Here is a 22,413-nt window from a genome sequence, read left to right as displayed (position 1 = left end):
GAGTCTATATAAGGAAAAGCCGCCTTCTTTCTCTCCCACATATCTTCTGTCCAAATTTCAGGCCAGTGTGTTCTGTGGGGGGGGGGGGTCATCTGCTCGAACTTCCTTTTCATTAGGCTCAGGCTCAGCGAGGTTTACTTATTTTAATTTTAGCTTTTGGATTTGATGTTCCAGGAACTGGATTAGAGTCAGTCATATTAGGGGCACTAAACAATGACGTTATATATTTTTGTTTAGGTTTTGGTTCCATCACTTCACAAAATTCACATACTAATAATTAAAAAATTAGTAATAGGCTTTCACAAATGTATTATAGAGGACTCAACTCAAACAAAACAGTGTATATACGGTACGCTGTTTGAACTCAACCACTACGACTTAGACTTTCGACGATAACAGCTTAAATACACGCACTCACAACAACATGGACACCGTGAACGCGAATAACAAGTCTCGACCTGTCTGTGTAAGTAGGCTGTAGGCTACACTTCCTGCAGTTAGTAGGAGGTGGTCGGGCGGGGTGGTGTGGCACACCTGTCATGGGAGGGGGACGAGGGAGAGTTAGAGAGCATCCTGATTTTTATGAAGGCGCTAGTTGCGAGTTTACAAGAATTGTTGTCTATTGCACAGCGCCTACAGTTACCTTGATACCACTCAACGGACATATAAGTGATGCGGGTTTGTTCTGGCCTTTTTATTATCCAGCGACTCGTCAAACCTGCCTACCACTTTTTTACAGGTGGATGGCGCTCCAGTTCACAGCTCCGGCTCTAGATGCTATGCCGGAGCGACGCTCCGCTTCTTAAAGCTGTGCCGGAGCGCCGCTCCGGCCCCACTACACCACACCACTGTTATTCTGTTCATCCTCATAATAGGTCACTGTCCTGTGTAAGGTACATATTACACAGAATAAGCAAAATGACTAATTTCTCTGCAATTTCATTTAAGTATATTATGAAAAAAACGAGCATATTGATTTCCTTGTGGTATCCTATGTTACGTTCGCTTTGTTGTTGTCCTATTTGTTGTCGCTTATTGCGTTTGGAACTGTAACAACACATGTCTTGTTATATAAATAACTGTTAACACCATTTTTGTAGGGACACTACCCCAATCTTGTAGAAGGCATTAATTATTTTTTTATGTGCTATCATGTTGAATTCTTTTGAATAATCTATGAATAGATTATTCATAGATCATCATAGACAGAATAGATCATGACATCTATTATTCATTATGTCGTTGCCTATATTAGTAAAGTTTCATAATGCCCTCTCTGTGTTGAGATGTCTTTCTGAAACCAAATTTATCTGTTATTTAGTAAAAAAATTTCCTGTTAGGTATTTATTTTAGCAATCAAATACATATTTCCCAAGTATCTAATCCAAAATAGATAAGATTGTGAAATTCTGTCTTACTTTTTTCCTCTTATGAATTGCCCAATGATATTTAATAAACATTGTGTATATATACACAACACTGTATACATATTTATATTTTATGTGGATACTAATTTCACTCAAACGATTGTTTAAATAGTGCAATTTATATTTGATAGTATTTTATTTTGGATACGTCATAATATTACCATGTTTAGAGTTGACTTTGAGAAATCTGTAGCAAGAGTAAATTGAACAAGATAGACCAACACAGGATTTTCACACCAGCTGACAGCTATCCTTGTGGTATCATGGCAAATCAGTTTAATGACTTTGGGACCACCTTCATCTCTGGCCAGTCGGATTCCTGTAACAAAAGATCCTTTAAGAAAACAGCTATTTATATTTGAATAAATAATAAACAAAAACATGTCATTCCCCGAAGCTGTACCAAATGTGCACACTGTAAATATTCACATTTTATCTTCATCAGGTCTGATTACAAGATTAATTTCCTACTTAAAATGTCCTACTCATGGAGTGATCAAAAGAATTTCTTATACTCTTTCTATCTTCAGGGAATTTATCTTTTTCTATGGGGCAACCTATTGCCATGCATTTAAGCCTCTAAATTAATCTTAGAAGGCCATGAATTTTAAATTAAAATGTACTTTTCCAACCAGAAATTGATTGTATCGCCTAGAAATTTTTCTCTAACCCATAAATTTTCACTTCAGAAACTTAATTTCATTTGTAAATGCTAATTAATTATTAAAAATATGATTATCTGTAATTTTAATAATTTATAACGTGTATTCCTAACGATGTTGGAGTGATAACAATGCATTATTTACTTCCTTCCAACCCTAAAACTGAATGAAACTCCCATCATTCCAGCATCACCACTGGTGCAGTATCGATGTACACTCTTACATTTAATTATTCTATTATAGAACTCAAATTCGTTTCAATACCAACATATTTGCCAATATCATAGAGGTCTGTGGAAATGAAATTTGACCGCTTTGAATCTGGTATTATTTATTACATGAATGGTTGGTATACTAACTGGCATGTGTTAAGATTAAGAATTTTATTAGCTAGAACCTAATTCAGACATATTTCTGGAGCTGACTGTCCTTCTTCTTCTATGGGGCGGCCTACTACCATGCACTGAAGCCTCAAGGGCCCGGAAGCACACCATGAGGCCTACCAGTCTATGATTTCAGCAGTTCCTGGTACAAGATTATGGAAAATAAAATATATTGTTAATGCACATTGTACATTGCTACATAGTAGATAGGAATATGGATATTTCATGCACCTTGCTAAGTATGCGAGGCATACAAATAATGGTACATGAAGCTGTTTTTTTTTCTGGGTAATAAAGTTTACATATTTTTAGAAGTTTTTGTCCACATTTTCCAGACATTTTGTATCCTTAACACCTTCACTGCAACACAAGTCATGTACCTACTTTAGAACACGCAGGATAGTAATAATGTGCGTCTGCCACATTCATTATGTTAAAGTTCCTAGCCTGACATGTTTACAGTGGCCTGGAAATCCACTAATATATCAGTCGACTCTTGATCTGAAAGTAGCTTGACTCAGTAGGCAGGCAGGCAGGCAGCGGGTAGGCTGGGACTCTTGTCCCTTCTGAGGTAGCGTCTCTGCAACAAGCAGAATGGCTACTGGTCATGTGTACGTCTAGCCCCAAGTGGAGCTATTGTTGCGTTAAGTCGTGGTGAGTTTTTAATTGTGTAGTTTTAAATTTCTGTCGCTTTCGAGTAGTCTGGTTGGTTGAGTAGTGAAGTGGTGAGTCAGTTGGTTTTTGTTGTTGTTCTTTCTTCTAGGGTGGGTCATCTAGTATGACGTAGATAGCATCGCTCTTCTGTGTATTGATCCTGACCTTCCACTTCCTCAGCCAGGGGTCCAGTTGTTGCATTTGTCGTCTCATGTAGACACATGATTGGCGGATGGAGGCCGACTTACTGTAGAACAGTGCGTCGTCAGCGTAGAGGGCGAGGGACATCCTGGGAATGACTGGGATGTCATTTGTGTACCACAAGTACAGCACTGGGCCCAGTACAGATCCCTGTGGCACGCCCGCGGTGATGGGCCGAGAGTTCTATATCAGACACATGTTAATACCTGATTGTGGGAGAGTTATATGTGTGACTTTTGGAATATTAAAAGTAGAGCTGTTAAAGTGTTTGAATAGTGAAGGTCACCTGAGGAAAATCTTTCTTCAATGGCAGATGTGTATGGAAAGCAATGCTCCTCCTACGCTATTGTATTTTTTGAGTAAATTGCTTTATTAAAACAGGGAGTTAGTAGAAAACTGTAACATAGGCACTGCTGGTCGAATATCACAGAATAAAAATTTGCAGACTGCAGCAATTCTAGAAATGAGCAAGGAATGAGATGGCATCATCGTCCGTCACTATTTAAAAATGATCTGTTCTGAAAACCGTCCTAAAACTAGATAATCAGCTGTGGATACAGAGTTAAGATGCCTTTTTCAAATTAATAGTTGGACATTGGAGTTAGTTTAAGTAGGATGCTGGTTTCTGAATGTGCCAAAATATAATTAAAATCAACAAAGATACGAGGATGGAATCTTTATTGATTCCCTTACTAGAGTTACTAATATTTCGCATACAATATTGACTACTTCGTTTCTAACTATCAAGTATTAAATATTGGAGTGCATTATGACATGTTTAATGCAATTGTCATAGGCATTCAGTAATAAAGGTACATAAAGATAACTAAACCTGTTCATATGCACTGGGGCTATTACTCATCTAGTAAATAAAACATCACAAAATGGTATTTATCAAGAAGAATGGCAAAAGAGCATAGTGCGCCCACTGCCAAAAGTTAGTGCACCAACCTGTGTTGAGCAATTAAGACCAATTTCAATACTACCAGCGATAAAAAAAATAGTCAAGAAGATTGCTACAAAACAAATGATTACTCAAATGTCAGTACTGACGAAATTCTGCCAAAATTGCAGTTAGGATTTAGGACATGCACGGCCCTCACCAGTTTGTTGAGTGATTTATTTGAAGCAAACAATAAAAACAGTTTCAGCACCCTTGTTTTGCTTGATTATTCTCAAGCATTTGACTCGACTAACCATGAAATGTTGGTCAAGATGGGTTGACCTTGGCCAACATCTGTCATTCAGAGAGTTGTAAATTATTCTAAAATATCAAGAATGCAATTTACAACTAAAACATGTTTAACTGCTACACTTTGCAGAATGATAAATATTCAATATTTATTAAAGATCTAATGTTATAGCTAGGCCCAGTACCCCTACTACTCTAAATATGCTCAACTCATACAAATGTTCAGTCCTTCATACTGCCTCACACAATCTGGAACAGGTCCTTGGTGGAAAGTGAGGGTAATGGTCGTGCTGGACGGCGGGGTGTATAACCTCAAGATATAGTAGGAGCAATTATGTTTTTAGTGTATATCAATTTCCTCTCCACGAATAATCTTTTTCAGTTTGGTGATGACACAATGCTTTTGACATAAGGTATCTTTAGTGCTAGGTAAACCATTTAGCTCAGTATTTATTCGAGAACAATTCACAATTAAACACATACGAAATCAGACAAATTTATATATAAACAGCAGAAAAAAACGTTAAAAATTAAACATCCCTCCTGCATTATATACTGGAGAACATGATGTGCATTGCAGATTTCAACAGACTTAAGAAAATGAGGTTGGGTGATATTCTTAACTGTGACGTACATCTGGATTAATGGAAAGAAAGCTGTCTGAGGGCTTCTCGTATTTATTTATTTATTTCCTTCCAACGGTCAAAAACCAATTTACATTTATTAACTTATAATAGATGATTAAATCATACTTAAACAAAAGGGCCAAACCAAACATGGAGCTGGACTCTAAATCAGATATAGGCATAATTAACGTATAAATAATGTAATAAGAAAGTATAAATTATATTAAAAATTAGTGAAAGTATATAATAAATTAGTGATAATATTAACTTAATACACTACTGTAAGGTGTGATACTATATGGAGAAACAAACAGACAAACAATAACAGTGCAAATAAACTATACAATTATCAACAACAATGAAAGAAAACTTTAAATGAATAACAAGAGTAAAAAAATATTAACATTAATGACTGATAGTGGTAAATAAAAATGTATTAAGATCAATGAGTAAATTTAGAGATGTACATTTTTCAGAAATTACATACTATTGCTTGATAGAGACTTATAAAACTCGCGTTAATTACTTCAAGCTGATTCTTTGAAAAACGGTTAAATTAAATAAATTCAGAATAATCAAAAGCCTTTCGTTAGTTAATGTAACATTGTTAAAATCATCTTCTAAATTTAGTTAATTATTTGTTATGTCATTATATAACATTAATTTAAAAACCGATTGTATAAGTGAGTAAAGACTCGAAATTAAACTTATTTATTACAATTCAGTCACTACACATTTACATTTACCTGAGTCAAAACCATCGGAAGTTTTGATTAATTATTTTGACGGGATTGACGGAATTACAGAAGCATATTTCTATGAGTGTATCTCTATGCTGGAAGAACACTGATGTATTTTATGACTTTCTTAAAACTAGGATCTCCCAGTTATTAGGATCTAGGGAGGTTAACACAACGGGAAGTACGCGGTCATAAAAATTTTACGTTGACCAAGTAGCACACACTACAATCTCTTTTATTATGTTTAAATCAACTAATAATGTGTACAAGATCATAGGATCTTTTAGTAGGGATTTACACGTGTTTACCGTGTACTGAGACTTATTCTTCGCTACTGTATGTAGAACGATATCTTCTCCAGTTTTAAAACGTTTGAATAATGGTTTTCAAGGAACATTCGTTAAAAGCGTATTTACAAATGTTCTTAAAAGCTACACGAGTCATAAAAACTAAATCAGGATTTAATATTAAACAAATCATCAATATACAAAGCAGTTCTTCTCATGTCGATACTCAAGATTTTGTTATTAAAAAGAACCGCATTTTTATTGTATGGATTGATTTTGCCTTGCACGCCAGGACTATATTTTTCTTTTTCGTCTATGGCACTGATCAAAACGCAACAGCTGACTGTTAATTTTGTTGGTCTGTGTTTGTGTGTTTACAAAAAATGTAGAACGAAGTAACAAACAATATTAGATAGAACATCAAGCAAGTGTAATCTAAGTAATCATACAAATCTAAACATCAAAATAATCTTTCTGTGCGTGTGTGAGTACTATAGAATAGCACCATTCAATATTACTGTCTTGTTTGAACAATGTATAACAGTAGTTATTGTTGTTGACTCAAACACAGTAGTTATTGTGTTTGAGTCTGATTAAGTTGTTTGTAGGTTAATTTGATATATTCTATATACATGTATACACATTTTATCCCTAGCGACTATAAGTTATTAATATATTATCTGTAAATGTAATTAATTATATAAAACATAACATATTTTGTTAAAATAATTAAAACAACTATTCTTGAAAGACCTGTTTTTTCAAGTGTAGGTTTTTAGGTTATGTTACATTTCCCAATAAAATGATCCCTGACAATGTGCATCTTTTTATATGCTCCAATCACACCAATTACTGATTCAAATTCATATATCAAGAGTTGGATTTATTTTGATTATCCTAGCTTATTTAACTCATTCTCCTTGTGCTTTAGATGGTAATGGTAACCCAATAACTATGTTTTTAAACATCAAGAATTGAAATATTGCTTAATTTTTTGTTATACCTATTTGAGTGCCTGTGTATCATGTTATAAGGTTGGAAAGTGTTGGATACAGCTGATAGCTTAGCCCAGATCACGTGCCAGATTGTCTAAACATATCTTACTTCGGAAAAGTTGGATGATCTGGGACGTGATCTAAGGTTGGGAAATTACCCAATCATAAATGCCCGTAGCCATCAGTATGGGCCTCAGCACCACCTTACACTTCTGGCAAAAAAATAAAAATACTCCTCAAGATAGTAGGCATTCCTAAATTAAAGCTCAAATCAAGTGATCATGTTAATCTTATTTTTTTATATTTATAATATGTATGTTTGTAAGGCTAGGTCGTTCGTAACATTACATACGGAAAATTAAGGATTATAAAGTTATGTTAATTTATCTCCCTCTACATTTACCATTGAAGTATATTTCAAATACTACATTCGATACTTTCTCACACCGGTATAGTATGTATCTACAAAATATGTAATAGAAAGATACCGCTTATGTGGATTTACAATATCTGTTTACGCTATCAAGTTGCCTTGTTTTTACTGAACGCTAGTGGTGGGAATAACTGAATGAAAATAACTGGTTAGTTCGGTTATTTTATTTTAACCGATTAGTCGGTTATTTTTGCTGCATCCAGTTAAATTAGTCTATAGACTAATTTTTCTATAAGTTAACTGATTGTGCAGACTTAGTCTGTACTTGAATTAGTCGGTGATTCTGATCGGTTATTTTAAATTAGTCTTTAGATAAGTTTTTCTACCGACTAATTTTTCTATAAGTTAACTGGTTGTGAAGACTTAGTCTATATTTGAATTAATCGTTGATTCTGATCGGTTATTTTAAATTAGTCTTTAGATTAGTTTTTCTACCGACTAATTTTTCTATAAGTTAACTGGTTGTGAAGACTTAGTCTATATTTGAATTAGTCGTTGATTCTGATCGGTTATTTTAATTTAGTCTTTAGATAAGTTTTTCTACCGACTAATTTTTCTATAAGTTAACTGGTTGTGAAGACTTAGTCTATATTTGAATTGCTCGTTTATTATAATAAGTTATTTTTATTACTGAAATATCGTTCTTTAGCGATTAACTTTCGGTTAACTTTGGTGATTCGTAATTAAAATAAATTATAATTTTGCAATTTGAACGGTAATTATCTCGTAGTGTTATAGATGATATATGATAATATAAAATTTTAAAATGTTATGACTATAACGTATGCACAGAAAAAAGTAATAATACAATAATTGTATTTATCTTTATTTTTAATTTGTAATTATCAGTATCTGTAATTATTACAGAATTTCGTTTTCAATTACGGTTCTGCCAGTGCGGGTTTGCTTGGAATTTTTTGATTGTATATTCAGGTCCGAACTCAGACCGGGTTTTCGTACAATTTCTTCCGGAGCCAGTCACACGTCTATATGAAGGGACTGTGTCTGGTGGGGGGACACGACGGGGCCCGACCGAATATCTTTACCAGGGCTCGCTAAAGCTAACTACGGCCGTGAGTAAATTGGCCGCGCCGCGCCGCGTACCTGTCTCAACAGGAATGGTTCATTCCCCCACCCCATCCCTTTGACTCTCCATACCTATCAAAGAATATAAATAATCAGTTCAGTTCGCACCTACTTATCTCCAATAGAAGATCTTCTTTTATCAAACTTTGATGTTTGATTTTTTATAAGACATAAATAAAATAATTGTGTAGGTATTATGGTTAAGGTGTTTCGTGAATAATAGTGTTTTGTTTAAATACAAAAATGAAATGCGTTATATTGAGAGTAAGTTAAGCAGAGCATTAGGCTAATTGTTTAGGTGTAATTGTTATCTGTAAATAAACTCTGAAATTGTGTACTAAAATGTGGATTGAATTTAAAAGGTAATCGGTTATTCATTCGACTAAAATAACCGATTAACGAAAAAAATAACTGACTGGTTAGTCGGTTATAAAATCCATTCGGTTATCCCATCACTACTGAACGCACTCAGATGGCCAGAGGCAGTCATGTCAGCCCAAAGAATTATTCTTTGTATGTCCTAAGAATTAAAAGCATTGTTTTTTTTTTCTGCCAAATAACCCATTCAATATTGTTTTTATTTGATTTATCAAAATATGACACAAAAAAATGTTGATCTATGTGAGAAAATTAGTTCTACTATGTTCTAAAACAATATTATGTTTGTTTGAGATGGCAAGTTCACTATGTTAATTATGCTTAAATAATGATGTGCAACTTCAGTGGTTCATTTTATATTTAACTAGCTGGTTCCTGCGGCTTCGCACGCTTTTCGTGAGCTTGGCACGTGCATGAGCATTTCTGGCTCAAGTAAATTATATTTCCAATCTAAAATGGTCTAACACTCAAGCTTTAAGTTCATCCAAAAATTTATTTTAAAGACAAATATACATAATAACTTAGCGCCTTCAAACAGAGTCAGGCAATAGCGTATAATAATACGTTACTGTCTCGTAATTGCAGTTTATAATGTGCAGGAGCTTTAAAAACTTTTATCTTTTGCAGCGCTGCCTGGTGGCTTGTTACATCAATAATAATAATAATAATAATAATAATAATAATATTTTTATTGCGGTAACAATTATAAAATTGCATACAAACGTCATAAATAAATATTTAAATAGTAAAAAGGTAGGTCTAAACTTCATTCACTCACGCACACAGTCACATGGTTCTCTCATTCACTCTCATCTTCATTTTCACCAGACAATCCTGCCACTGCCACACCAGAACCAGAGGATTGATGGTGTTAGTTTTGAATTTCGTCCCAGCGGCTCTCCATAAACTCGTCAACCGAGTAAAACACCCCCGACAGCAAAAGATGTCTTAGTCGAGTTTTAAATTTTTTTGGGTCATTCAATTGTTTGATCTCTTCAGGGAGCTTATTGATTAGCTTGACACCAACCTCAGACGGCAAACGTTCGAATGCTGCAGTTCTGTGTTGTTGAACGCGGAAGTTGTCCCTGCCTCTAGTCCCGTACTGGTGAACGTCCCTGCCTTGAACCAAGTTACACTTAGAACGGCAGTACAGGACAACCTCCAGGATATAGAGACAGGGCAAAGTCAGCAATCCAAGCTCCCTGAAGGTGTTTTTGCATGAATCTCTGAAGTCAATTTTGAAATGATTCGGACAGCTTTCTTTTGACTTCTAAATACACGTTCGAATTTGTATTTAGAACAGCTGCCCCACAGTCTCAAACCGTATGTCAGATGTGGATATACCAAGCCAAAGTAGGCCGTTCTTAGTATATCCAAAGAGCAGAATTTTGCAAGGTTCCTTAAGGCATAAATGCCTGAGGAAACCTTTGAACAAATGCCGTCAATGTGATCGTCCCAAGTCAGCCCTCGATCTAGGTGCATTCCGAGGAACTTGGTGGAATCAGTTTCTTCTATTAGAACATCATCCGCCATCACGGCAGCGAAGTTGTCAGGTTCTTGCTGCCGGAGAAAAAAATTGACGACGCTTGATTTGGAACTGTTGGCCCTCAGATTTAGTGTTGAAAAATACTGAATACATGAATTCAGTTCTAAAAATGAGTTGATTTCTAATTCATCTTTTGTTTTTGCTCTGATGCAGAGAGTTGTATCGTCAGCATACTGAACCATCCTCCCCGTAAGGATCGATGAGTTCAATCTGTTGACATACACAAGGAAAAGGACAGGTCCAAGGATAGATCCCTGTGGGACACCATAAGTCATTTTAACCTTTCCTGACAGGGTATTCGCAATCTGCACACACTGGCTTCTATCCCTGAGGTAAGACAAGATCCATTTGTGCGGCAGACCTCGAACACCACATGTCGTCAACTGGTACAACAGTGTTTCGTGATGTACACAGTCGAATGCTTTAGAGAGGTCTAGAAATATGCTTAACACATGTTCTCTTCTCTCCAGGCCATCGACAACTGTATCGATTAGGTCTGTGACCGCATCGATTGTTGATTTGTTTTTTCTGAAACCAAATTGTTCGAAACAGAGGATTTCAAAACGATCAAGAAAATTTTCAAATCTGACAAGAAAAATCTTTTCAAAAACTTTGCTCATAACTGGGAGGATTGAAATTGGACGATAGTTGCTTGCAAGGCAAGGATCGTCTTTTTTGAAAATGGGTGTGACTTTCGCAGATTTCAAAAGGGAGGGGAAAATGCCTTGGGCGAAAGACAAGTTGATCAAATTTGTGAGTGGAGCCAAAATATGCTTAGAGCAACGTTTGAGCAGCCACACAGACATGCCGTTGATGTCACATGATTTTTTTGGTTTCAATCCCTGTATCACGCGGGCCACCTCTTCCTCACTCACTGGAGACAGTGCCATGGATGAGACCGGTCCCATCGATGACACTTCGCTGCAATTGAGGCCTTTGAATGATGGGTCAAGTGATGCAACAGATGAAAAAAATGAGTTGAATTCACTTGCCACTTTAGAGGGATCTGAAATAATTTCGTCCTGGATTTTGAGCTTTGGAATTTGGAAGTTTTTTGGGCAATTTGGCTGTGTTGTTACATTTTTAATAATGCCCCAAGCAGTTTTGGAAAAGTTTTCGCAATTTTTCAATTTTGTTTCAATTTCACGTGCTTTTGCAGATTTTATTGTTTTCCGATATTTGCTCTTGAAATTTCTAAAAAAAGTTTTAAATTGTTCATTTTCGGTGCTAATGTAAATCGAATGATAAAATTTGAGCCGTTCACGTAATTCTAAAATTTCCTTTGTCACCCAAGAATTTTGTTTTGCTTGTTTGCGCTCTTTAAAATTTTTGAAAGGACAAGTTACATTTAAGTGATAAACAAAAATATTATGAAACGCGGTGTAAGCTTCATCTACGCTTTCAAGATTGTCTAAAAACGACCAGGACTCATTTTTTAAAAACGTATTCAAAAGGGCAATGTTTTCCGAGCTAGTGTCTCTTTTGATTTTGGATGACGGGTGTTCAATTTCTGGCTGAAAGTTACTGATAGTGGTCTCCTGAGCGAAGTGGTCAGAGATGGCCGCATTGAAAACAGTGACTGAGGCGTTTGGAATGTTTGTGATGACGTTGTCGATGGCTTACCTGTCAATGGGCATAGCATAAACCTTCTCCGTGAAAAAATACATATACATAGAAATTTTAATAATGATCGGTCAAATAGTTTACGATTCTATAAAGGACAAACACACAAATATTCATTTTTATATATATAGATAAAATTTATTAGTTCTTGTAATCATTCAGAGTAAGTTTAAGAAATTACTGGCTAACAATATGAGCAGTAACTTTCCAAACATCAAGAAAGCCCCAAAAACAGGTTTTTTTTGCTAATTTGTTAAATAACTTTTTCTCATAATAGTTACTTTTTATATTGTTTGTTCAGAAATTATATTTATAAACATATTTGTTGCCCACATTTAACTACCTTTTTATATGAAACAAATTTTAACATGCTCAATCCCGGTGCACCACGTTGGTGTCATGCACATGTCATAATTTTTGTGGCAAAATACATGTAGCTTAATGGTATAAAAAATACCAAGCCCAAAAAGAAATAACAAATTTGACAGAGAATTGATATATGCTTATTATTTAACAGATGCTTTGTTTGAGTAAAAGTAACCTATAAAAGTTTTGTTTTGAGTGTTGTGTCAGGTACGTAAAATTGTTGTACCTTGGGATATCTAAGTGAATCAGTTGTAGTCAGGAAATAGTTGTTTATTTTTATTGTCTTTTGGTAGAGAAATTGGACTATGTCTCAAAGAAGGCGTAGTACAAGTTTAGGCAGAAGTACAAAAAAATGCAAAAGGAATGAGTTTGCAACGTATTAATGAACATGAAGAAAAGAGGGAAATTCGGCTATAAAATTCTAGAGAAAGAATTTCACCGCAAAGAGAAAGAGAATCTTCTACCGAATGTGAGATTTGTCTTAGTCGTGATCGTCAAAGACATTGCTTTCAGAGAGCCTTCCAAGTGTCTGAACCAAGAAATAACCAATTAATACTGAAAAAGAGATAGACAAAATGACTGCAGATCCATAAGCAATTATAATTCATGGCCAAATAAAGTAAATTCTGCCATCAATTACGATCCTTCAATTGATTACGAGAATTATCCCATAGTTTCTATAGGTTCAATGTCTATTGTCTGCGAACATTACTCTGTTCTGAAATGGAAGGATGAATCAAGAGGCATGTGTTGTTTGCAGAGCAAAGTAAAATTAGAGGAAATTCTCCCTCCACCTGAACCACTGACCTCTCCTCTTACATGCGACCATACTAAATCAAAACACAAAAATAACATTGCTTTTCAAATGACCTCGTGTAAGAGTAATTAATATGTTGAGCAGGGTTTTATGCCAACATTAAAAATTTTAAAAATCAATAATTATGTATGATTGGATATAGAAATCTTTTTAAAATGTATAGGACCCGTTTAAAGCCAGGTCACTAGTATATATGTATATAAAAGGAATTTTTGGTGTAATTATTTTAAGACTAACATTTACCTGGGGGATATGCTTTTTAGTTAAACGGTAAACATTTATTTTATAATTTATTTCTTACCATAACTAATGAAGTATTAAACACTTTTTTTAATCATTGGTGCTTCCACCCCAGGCACTCTTTTGTTACTTGTAGGACACGAAATTAAACACACTGTAATTTAAAAACTTTGTATACCCTTTAGTCAGCATTCCCCCTACTGTATGCTCAAGATCAACCAATCTTTGTTGTCACCAAGAAATGTTGTCTGGAGTGTGTTAAACTCCATGTGTGCTATTACATTCAGCGGACACATTTTATATGAGTATTTTCCTAATTTATTTTATCCTTTTTGTTGCTTCTGTTTACTTTTTATTTATACCTGTGATGAAATTTTATTGTTTTTATGCAGTAAATAAAGTGTTTGTTTTGGTGCAACATGAATAATTTTACATGAGAAGAAGAGAGGCTATGGAATCTGTTTGATATTGATTGTTGTTGCTATCAATTCACTAATAATATATTGACAAAACATGTCATATGAAACTCCTATTATGAAAAGAGTATTTCTAAAGCAGCTAGCATTAGAGTTAACAAAGTCATACATGCTGATTCTTCAAGAAGAATCCCAGAAAAGATAGTCAAGAACATGTGAAGATTTTTCCATGGGAAAAACAGAAATACTAATACAGTGTACTGCAACTGCAGTAAACTAATGTATGAGGAGCACAACTAGTAATGCACCAGAATGACGGACGTTAAATTCCCAACCTATACTGCAGGTCTGAAGGCCAGTAATTTAAGTACAGAGCAGTTTTAAGACTATAAATAATTATATTCATAATAATATTTGGCATTAGGCTTGTAAAATAAAAGGCACTTTCTTTTTGTATGAACTTTTAATTCTATATTTTACCTACAACAATTTGTATCTTTTAAACAGATAAATTTTAAAAACTCTTATACAAGCATGATTATTTTGTTTGGTTTTTATATTATTCTAATACAAAACAATCATTCAACATCAAAAAATTAAGTTTTACGTTCAGTTAAATGAAAAATGATAATAAGGACATCATATACTAAAAAAGTTAGCATATTTAAAATAAATAAATACAAAACTGTATTTATTTATTTCACATGGATTAATTTTATTTATATACATAGCATATTCAAAAGAATTAAGGCGTATTTAACATATGCTACTCATTTTTTTCAGAAATAGAAAAATCTAGTATTTTATGAACAAAATAATATGGGGTTAAATCCACCCTACGCATGTGGTGTTGTGCTGAAAATTGGCATGTGTGCTTGAGAGTTAATGAACTAGTTTTTGTGCCTCTTATGAACATTTTTCATCGCATATATTTTGTGAAATTTGACATGAAAATTTCTAAATAGCCACTATTTTGCAACTAGTGAAAATATATTTTAACTTTCACCGTAAGTTTGGTTATAATAAGTTGAATATGTATGTTAAATTGCAAAGTAATAACTGGAACTGTTTTTGAGTTGTGTATTTTTTCGTAAGAAAAACATAGATAAGAAATTAAGCATTTTAGAATCTATGTTTAGACTAATTGTTTTTTATTTTGACTTTAGATATATAAGGTATGCTGAAGATCTGGGAACATGGGTGGAAAACACATGGTTTACTGTTCAGTAACTCTAATTAAATGAATTTGAATTACAGCATTGTAGAGTCATGTTGAGCCCACTACGTTCAGCAGTAAGACAAGAGAGATGTAGATTTGCATCATCAGTTGCCAAAGACACTGCTGCTACATTCTATTACAACAGGAACCCAAGAAATCTTGAGAAGTTAAGGATAGCTCTGAAACCACAAGGGTTCCACTTGGATAAACCTGGGAAATCATATTGGAACAAGTAAGACAACCAGCAATGATCATTTTACAGTACAAGCTTATTGTTACGGTACCAACCACTTGCAAATAACAGATAACAGTAAATGTCATAATTTTAGGTTTTACTTGATTATGGTGCAGCTTTTTAACTATTTATTTTAAAGTACTTAACTCTAATATATATAGGAGCAAGGAATTGTCCATCATCCCGTATTTTCCAATCTCATTAGTAAGAGTAACTTATCTGTTAAAATGTTATTTACAATTATATTTGGTTTATCTCTAATCTGTCAGTTATTTGAAGGAAATGGCAGAAGGTTACATTACCGGGTCAAAGACATTTTGTGTCCCTTCTTCAGACATATACATATAAAACTTAAACTCACATTTTTGTACTTGTAACTGATATTATAACGTAACGGATCTTCTTACTATACATAACATGCAGGTATATACAATGAACACACATCACATTTTGCTGTTGAACATCATACAGTGGATAGCATCGACAGTTGATTATTCTAAAAGTTATATGAGAAATGAGTTAAATGAGTTTTGACTACTTGTTTTGTTATTAACCACAACAGTCTTGTACTGGTGTTTCTCTCTAATGGTGTCTGCCCTCTGTAGCGTCAGTCTACACGGCAGAACTGACCGCTATTTTTAAAGCATTGAACATCGTCTGCCCCAGGACCAGAAGGCTGGTCATCTGCTCCGACTCGCTTAGTAGTCTGCAAGCAATCAAGGACATGTATCCAAAACATGTCCTTGTGCGCGACATCCGATGTGCCATTGACAGACTTCAAGTCCAAAATATACAGGTTGTTCTGCTGTGGGTGCCCGGTCACGCGGGAATTCCCGGAAATGAGCTTGCCGACAGGGCTGCTAGGAGTGCTCATGAGCTTCCTCCTTTTACTGCTATGGTGACAGGGTCAGACCTAAAGCCAATGGTGAAGGAGAAGTTAAGACGAGTTTGGGGTGACTCTTGGTCTCGGACGGTGTGCAACAAGCTGAGAGCCATAAAACACACAGTAGCTCCCTGGAGGACAGCCATCCGCGAGAACCGCAGAGAGGAAGTAGTGTTGTGTTGGTTGCGAATCGGTCACACGCTGCTGACTCACGGGTACCTCATGAGCCGCGGGGATCCCCTGGAGTGTGAGTGTTGTGGAGTGGCTCTGGGTGTCGAGCATATTTTGGTCGAATGCCGTGATTATGCAATGCTAAGACGATCTTGTCAGCTCCCAGCAAGTCTATTCGATCTGTTGGGGGATGATGAGTCAGTCATTGTAAAGCTTTTTGAATTCTTAAGAAGAACGAGTCTTATCTCAAAGATTTGATCTGAGCGAGTACCTGTTAAGTTATATAAACTTTGTCCTTCTACGAGGGTCGTCCATAAAGTAACCGCCGTTTGGGTGTGGCGCGATAAGTAGTGGGGTTAGCGCCGCCATTCTCACATCGGTGTGCGCAGCCGTTCAGTACGCTTCTAGCTGTGCAAGGGAGAGCATCGTGCGATCGCGCGTTCTCTTGTTACAACGTAAAAAACATGAGCGCCATGATAGAAAATCCCGCCAAGTGTGAAGTACGTGGTGTAATAAGATTTCTGTGGTCGAAAATTTACACAGCAGCTGAAATTCATTGTGAATTGAGTGCGTTGTATGGCCCAAACATTATGAGGGAAGGTGTAGTCCATCAATGGTTTCGTTTTTTAAAAAATGGAAGAACGAACGTTCACGATGAAGACCGGAGTGGTAGGCCATCTCTCGTCAGTGATGACTGGGTAAACAAAGTGGATGAGAAAATTCGCAAGAACCGTCGCTTCACAATCTTGGAACTTTCGGATCATTTTCCTGAAACCTTTTACTGTGAAACCTTAAAATGGCTACGACGAGCGATTCAAAACAAGCGTCATGGTCTTCTGACATCTGGTGTTGTGTTTGTCCATGAAACGCCCGCCTTCATACAGCTCAAAGAACAACAGAACTTTTGGAAAAGTTCAAATGAGACGTTTTTGACCCACCCCCCCTACAGCCCGGACCTGGTTCCCAGTGATTTCTATCTTTTCCCGTACATGAAGCGGTGGCTTGCATATCAGAGGTTTGCGAGTGATGAAGAGCTTCAAAACGCTGTGACAGGTTAGCTACGTTCTCAGGCAGCAGATTTTTTCAAAGACGGAATTTAAAAAACTGTTAAAAGATATGATAAGTGCTTGAATTTGTTTGGTGAATATGTAGAAAAGTAGAGAAAAGCTGTAGTTTTAACATTTATATAATACACTTTTTGTATCTCAACTGGTTTATTTTTTATTTCAAAACGGAGGTTACTTTGTGGACGACCCTCGTATTTATTGCGTGGGGGTTCACAGCACCTAATCTAATAGCACCTAATCTCACAGCACCTAAAATTTAACCGTCTAATAGCACCGATTCTCATAGCACCTAATATTATAGTACCTAATCTCACAGCACCTAAGGAAATGCCCGAGAGTTGCACAGCACCTAAAGATCGTGCTGGAGTTTTATAGCACCTAATATCACACCACCTAAAAGGGAGTGGTGGGGATCGCCGGAGGGGTAGGCCACCACCACTGTCCGTGGCCAGTGGGCGACCGTCCGTTGAGTCGCGTGGTTAGGGGGGAGCTTTTTGAGTTGGTTATTGACACGTGCTGTGCGGGTTGCATTAACGCGCTCGCTGGAAGAACACATACTAAACATCTCACTTAAAACGTCTACCACATTATAATTTACCCCTTTATTACATCTGAAAAAGTTTGACAGTTTAGGTAGTATTAATCCATATATTATAGCGAAAGTGAGATATTTTTATTGATTTTGATAATCAAAAATATGAAGAAAAACATAGTTTTTGTTTTAAATTTAAGCTTTCTCAAATTTAACTCCTCATAATTCAAAAAGAATTACAGTTAAAAATATAATATATTATTTGTTGTATGTCTCTTAAAGAACAACATAATGATAATTCAGAGTTCTAAGTTAATAATTAAAGGAGAAATAAGTTTTTTTGGGAAACTCATTAGACTTGTATTTATTTGTAAATCACGAAATGCTTATTACTAATTGTCTTTACTTATGAGTGAGGGTGCAGAACAAGCGAGGTACACAGTAACTGTGCCAGAACCTTACTACATTATGGCTTAATGAATCATACCAACTTGCCCCGTGTGCCAAAAACACAAGATAAAATATCGACAGTTTTATTTTCACACAAACCACAACAGGAAAATGTTTAAATTAGGCTTGTATGATTCTGGTAAATATATTAACTCTAGGAAAGGTAATTAAATTATTCATTTACCCAAAAACAAACATTTAATTAAACTTATATTTGTAAGTTCACTAACAGATAACTTGAGGGAAGTTAATATTCCTCAAAGCGAAGCGGCCGAATACCTTCCATAATCTTATCATCATCGTCTTTGTTATCAGTGTTTATATTTTCACTGTCTACCTCATGTTCACTGACACAGCCTTCCGACGAATTTCTGTTCTCCAGTCAAAATATAAGAAGTCTCTCTACAGCCTCCTCCAGCAATCATTCATTGGTCCAAGCGTTCAATAACTATTTTTGTATTTTCTACAACTTTCATCCAACAATCAAGTGTAGTCTTTTCCAAAGCTTCTTTACAAATTATGTGATAGAAGTAATAGTGAACGACTTATTATTTTTGTGATATGTAAATTAATTTGATCCCATATTAGTTCTATCGCGTGGAGCTTGACTGTCAATAGAAGTTCGGCTTTATCATATCTGAACTAAAGTGTCTCCTTTCTAGTAAAGCATCCTGTAATTTCTGCCTTATATCTTTTGCTCCTAGGTGCTTTACTTATTTATTTTAAATTATACAGTGTATTATACATAGCAGTAACTACATCTTTCATTAATATAATCCACTCATAGGGGTAGAAATGGACTTGGAATTCTTAGAAGAACTTTCCTATGTCCTATGTACATAAAATGTGGCACACACATGCCTCATGACTTGCACAGAAAAACAATAGCGTCTTTATGAAGATTAACTACCATAGCGACTGAAATATAATTGCAAACCCTAGAAAAAGTATATTATTATTTTTCATCTTCCCGCTATCCGAAAAAAGTTAAAATTTCACACACACACACACGCACGCACGCACGCACGCGCACACGCGCACACACACACACAGTTCCCGTCATATAAATTGATTACAAAACGTATATTAAAGAAGATAAACCCAGATTACTGGTTTACATGGAAGTTGCACCCCCTATAAAAACTACGTTTTTCTTTGTAAACTTCCCGGTATCCTATGAATGTAAAGTTTGACATACATGTGTATGCATTAAAGGCAAACCAACTCGGGGAGCCAATTGTCTTGATAATGTTATTTTAGTCTGCCTAGATCAGGTTATTTCATGCAACATCTTTAATTTTTCTTTCTCGGATCGTAATGGGCTTATTTTAAATATTCAAAAGAATACTTTGTCTGAAACATCTAAAACCTTGCTAAATCCAAAAGTAAAAGTGACACATTTTATTTTAATTCTTCCAGAATCCTCTATTGATGGTCTGACAAACCATTTGTTTTCACATGATTGGAATGTCTTGCTTAGTAATGGAAGAGTATTCTCTACCCAAAAATTCGTTCATGCATATTTCTCCATTTTAGTTAATAAACAAACATTTTACTCTACAGTGAAAAAACAACGTTCCACGGTTAGTGAGATTAAAGGTCGAAATCAAAGGGGAACTGGACTAAATAAAGAAACTTTTGTTTTTGGAGAAATAGACAAAATTTTCTACTAGTGATAGGCTTAATGTTAACTATGTAAATCTCGAGAAATTTTATAAAAAGTCCGTAGAAGAGGCAAAGCTTACTCATAATGTCGCAAAAATAGAAAATAGCAGTAACCAATATAAGGCCTGGGGATTTGATAAACGAAAATACAAAAATTTAGTAATTCAATCAGCATTATCAATAAATATCACTCCAGATAACTTAAACCATTTGTTTTATCAATTCGGTTAACACCAAATAAAGGGTAGTATAAAAAAGCCTCATGTTAATAGATTGAGCTTAATAAGAAATTACCATATTGAAAGAAACACATTTATCTTTGTAGAAGTCTCGATTGATGAGGTCATTAAAGCTGTCAAAAGAGTTAAAAACTCAGAAAGCAAAGACATTTATAACTCATCTAAAATTATAATATTTTAACGAATTTACCATACGTTTTTGAACCCATTAACTATATGTATATCTGCCCGATTCTTTAGAAAGGGTCTAGGAGTCTCCCTGAGAGCTATTGCCCAGTATATATTATACCTGTCCTGTAATAATAGAAACTGTTTTACATGACGAACTTTTTGCGTATCCGGAAAATAACAACAATCTAAATTTATTACAATAGAAGAGGTATATACACCATTGATGCAGTTTATTCACTAATTAAGGAGGTCCTAAACACTTTTGAGATTAAAGCCTTTGGTCAGGCAACATATTTTGACTTGAGCAGGACCTTAAAACTTATCTGATTTGTCTAAAATAAAAATCACAGTTCTAAATAAAAATAATGGATTTATTTTAAACTGGCAAATCAATAAGTTCAACGTTTCACAGTTTTCATCACTCTATTTTCCACAAAGAATTGACAAACCTTTTAGTAAATTTAAAAGTTCCTTTGGCAAGAAATAAAAAAATATTATACAAATACCTCAAACTAAAATCAGAGCTCTCTTCTAAAATAAAATAATGAAGTTTTAAAATAAAAATCAAATACCACTTGGAAATAACTAAAATAAAAATGTTCACTTCTAAGTTCACTGAAAATTAAAAATAAAAATTTAAACTTCTCTTTCCACTAGTTGAACCTTAACTTACAAGTCTCTGCAAATCAGATTACAACTCTCTCAAACAATTATTAAAGTTCAATTAATTACCAATTAACAATTCACAATAAAACAGATCCAATTAAATATTAATAAAGTGCCAAATCTCAATTAAAGTTATTAACAAAGTTCAATTTTAATTCAACTTTCTTGCAAGTATGAACCAAATGTAACTTGTATGATTCTATTATGCTCTATTGTTCATCGAGAATTAATTATGCAGATTGCTCTGTAGTTTCTATGAATTTAATTTTTTCCTATAAAATAGACAACAAAATTAGTTTAATATCAGATCAGGAAGACTATTTCAATAAAACGTACAATAAATTTGGTGCTTACCTCAAAATCCCTCGCGGAAAAAATTAAGAAACACGGCGCATTGTAATCAACTTAACTCACGAAAATAACCGAAAGAAGGTCGAAAATTATGAGTTGGCGCTTTTATACTCACTCCCTCCAAGGAACTTTGCAGGACATCCGCGGTGTTCTCTCATTGGTCCAGCTGTATCAAACAAGGAGAACAATATTCGTAACAAGACAAGTTCTAATCAATTCAAGGCAGTCAACCTGCCTTCCTAACAATTTAAAACTACCAGAACTAACTTGCCAAAGGATTACATGTTCGTTTTTACCCTGACGTTTCACAATCTAATTTCAAATTAAATCCCAATATTTCGTTCTCAAAATTTTCATTTAATTTAAGTTTTAATAAAAATATAAACCAATGTAGCTGTAAAAACGCTACAATATTGTTATTGAGCATTTCAGATTAAACAAAAAACAAAATAGACATGTTATAATTACTCAGAAGACACAACAAATTGCAATATTTGATGTATTGCAAGAGGCACGCAGCGGGAGTGTCTCGTAATTGTGCAGTGTGCCTGACTCAAAGGTCTACACATGTGGTCTTTCCTTGTGGCCACTTGTGTATGTGCACTGAGTGCTGAGACACACTGCCTGGTTACCAGGTGAATCTTCAATGCCTGTTGTGTAGGCAAGTGAGCAGGCAATAACCAGAGTTTATT

At 34.9% G+C, this 22,413-nt stretch overlaps 2 protein-coding genes across 3 annotated transcripts in view; one reads left to right on the top strand and one right to left on the bottom strand.

Moving 5' to 3' along the window:
* LOC124354819 (tyrosine-protein kinase receptor torso) overlaps positions 1-22,413 on the bottom strand; it is a 100,527-nt gene that overhangs the window by 33,113 nt on the left and 45,001 nt on the right. The window contains exon 2 of one of the 2 annotated variants that reach the window (XM_046805560.1): positions 1,589-1,746. In XM_046805560.1, the coding sequence (XP_046661516.1) occupies positions 1,589-1,746 (158 nt within the window). Of the gene's footprint in view, positions 1-1,588; positions 4,199-22,413 lie in introns of those variants that run through there. The other variant, XM_046805559.1, reaches the window with a different exon arrangement.
* Positions 6,525-22,413, top strand: part of LOC124354820 (39S ribosomal protein L18, mitochondrial-like) — a 43,319-nt gene continuing 27,430 nt past the window's right edge. Inside the window, exons 1-2 of the mRNA XM_046805561.1 lie at positions 6,525-6,656; positions 15,330-15,523. Of these exons, the coding sequence (XP_046661517.1) occupies positions 15,342-15,523 (182 nt within the window). The 5' untranslated portion in view covers positions 6,525-6,656; positions 15,330-15,341. The remainder of the gene's footprint in view (positions 6,657-15,329; positions 15,524-22,413) is intronic.

The sequence above is a fragment of the Homalodisca vitripennis genome, chromosome 2 (genome assembly GCF_021130785.1).
Source record: "Homalodisca vitripennis isolate AUS2020 chromosome 2, UT_GWSS_2.1, whole genome shotgun sequence".
NCBI classification, from domain to species: domain Eukaryota; kingdom Metazoa; phylum Arthropoda; class Insecta; order Hemiptera; family Cicadellidae; genus Homalodisca; species Homalodisca vitripennis.
Note: the sequence above shows the minus strand (reverse complement) of the source record. Positions and strands in the feature narration are given on the sequence as shown.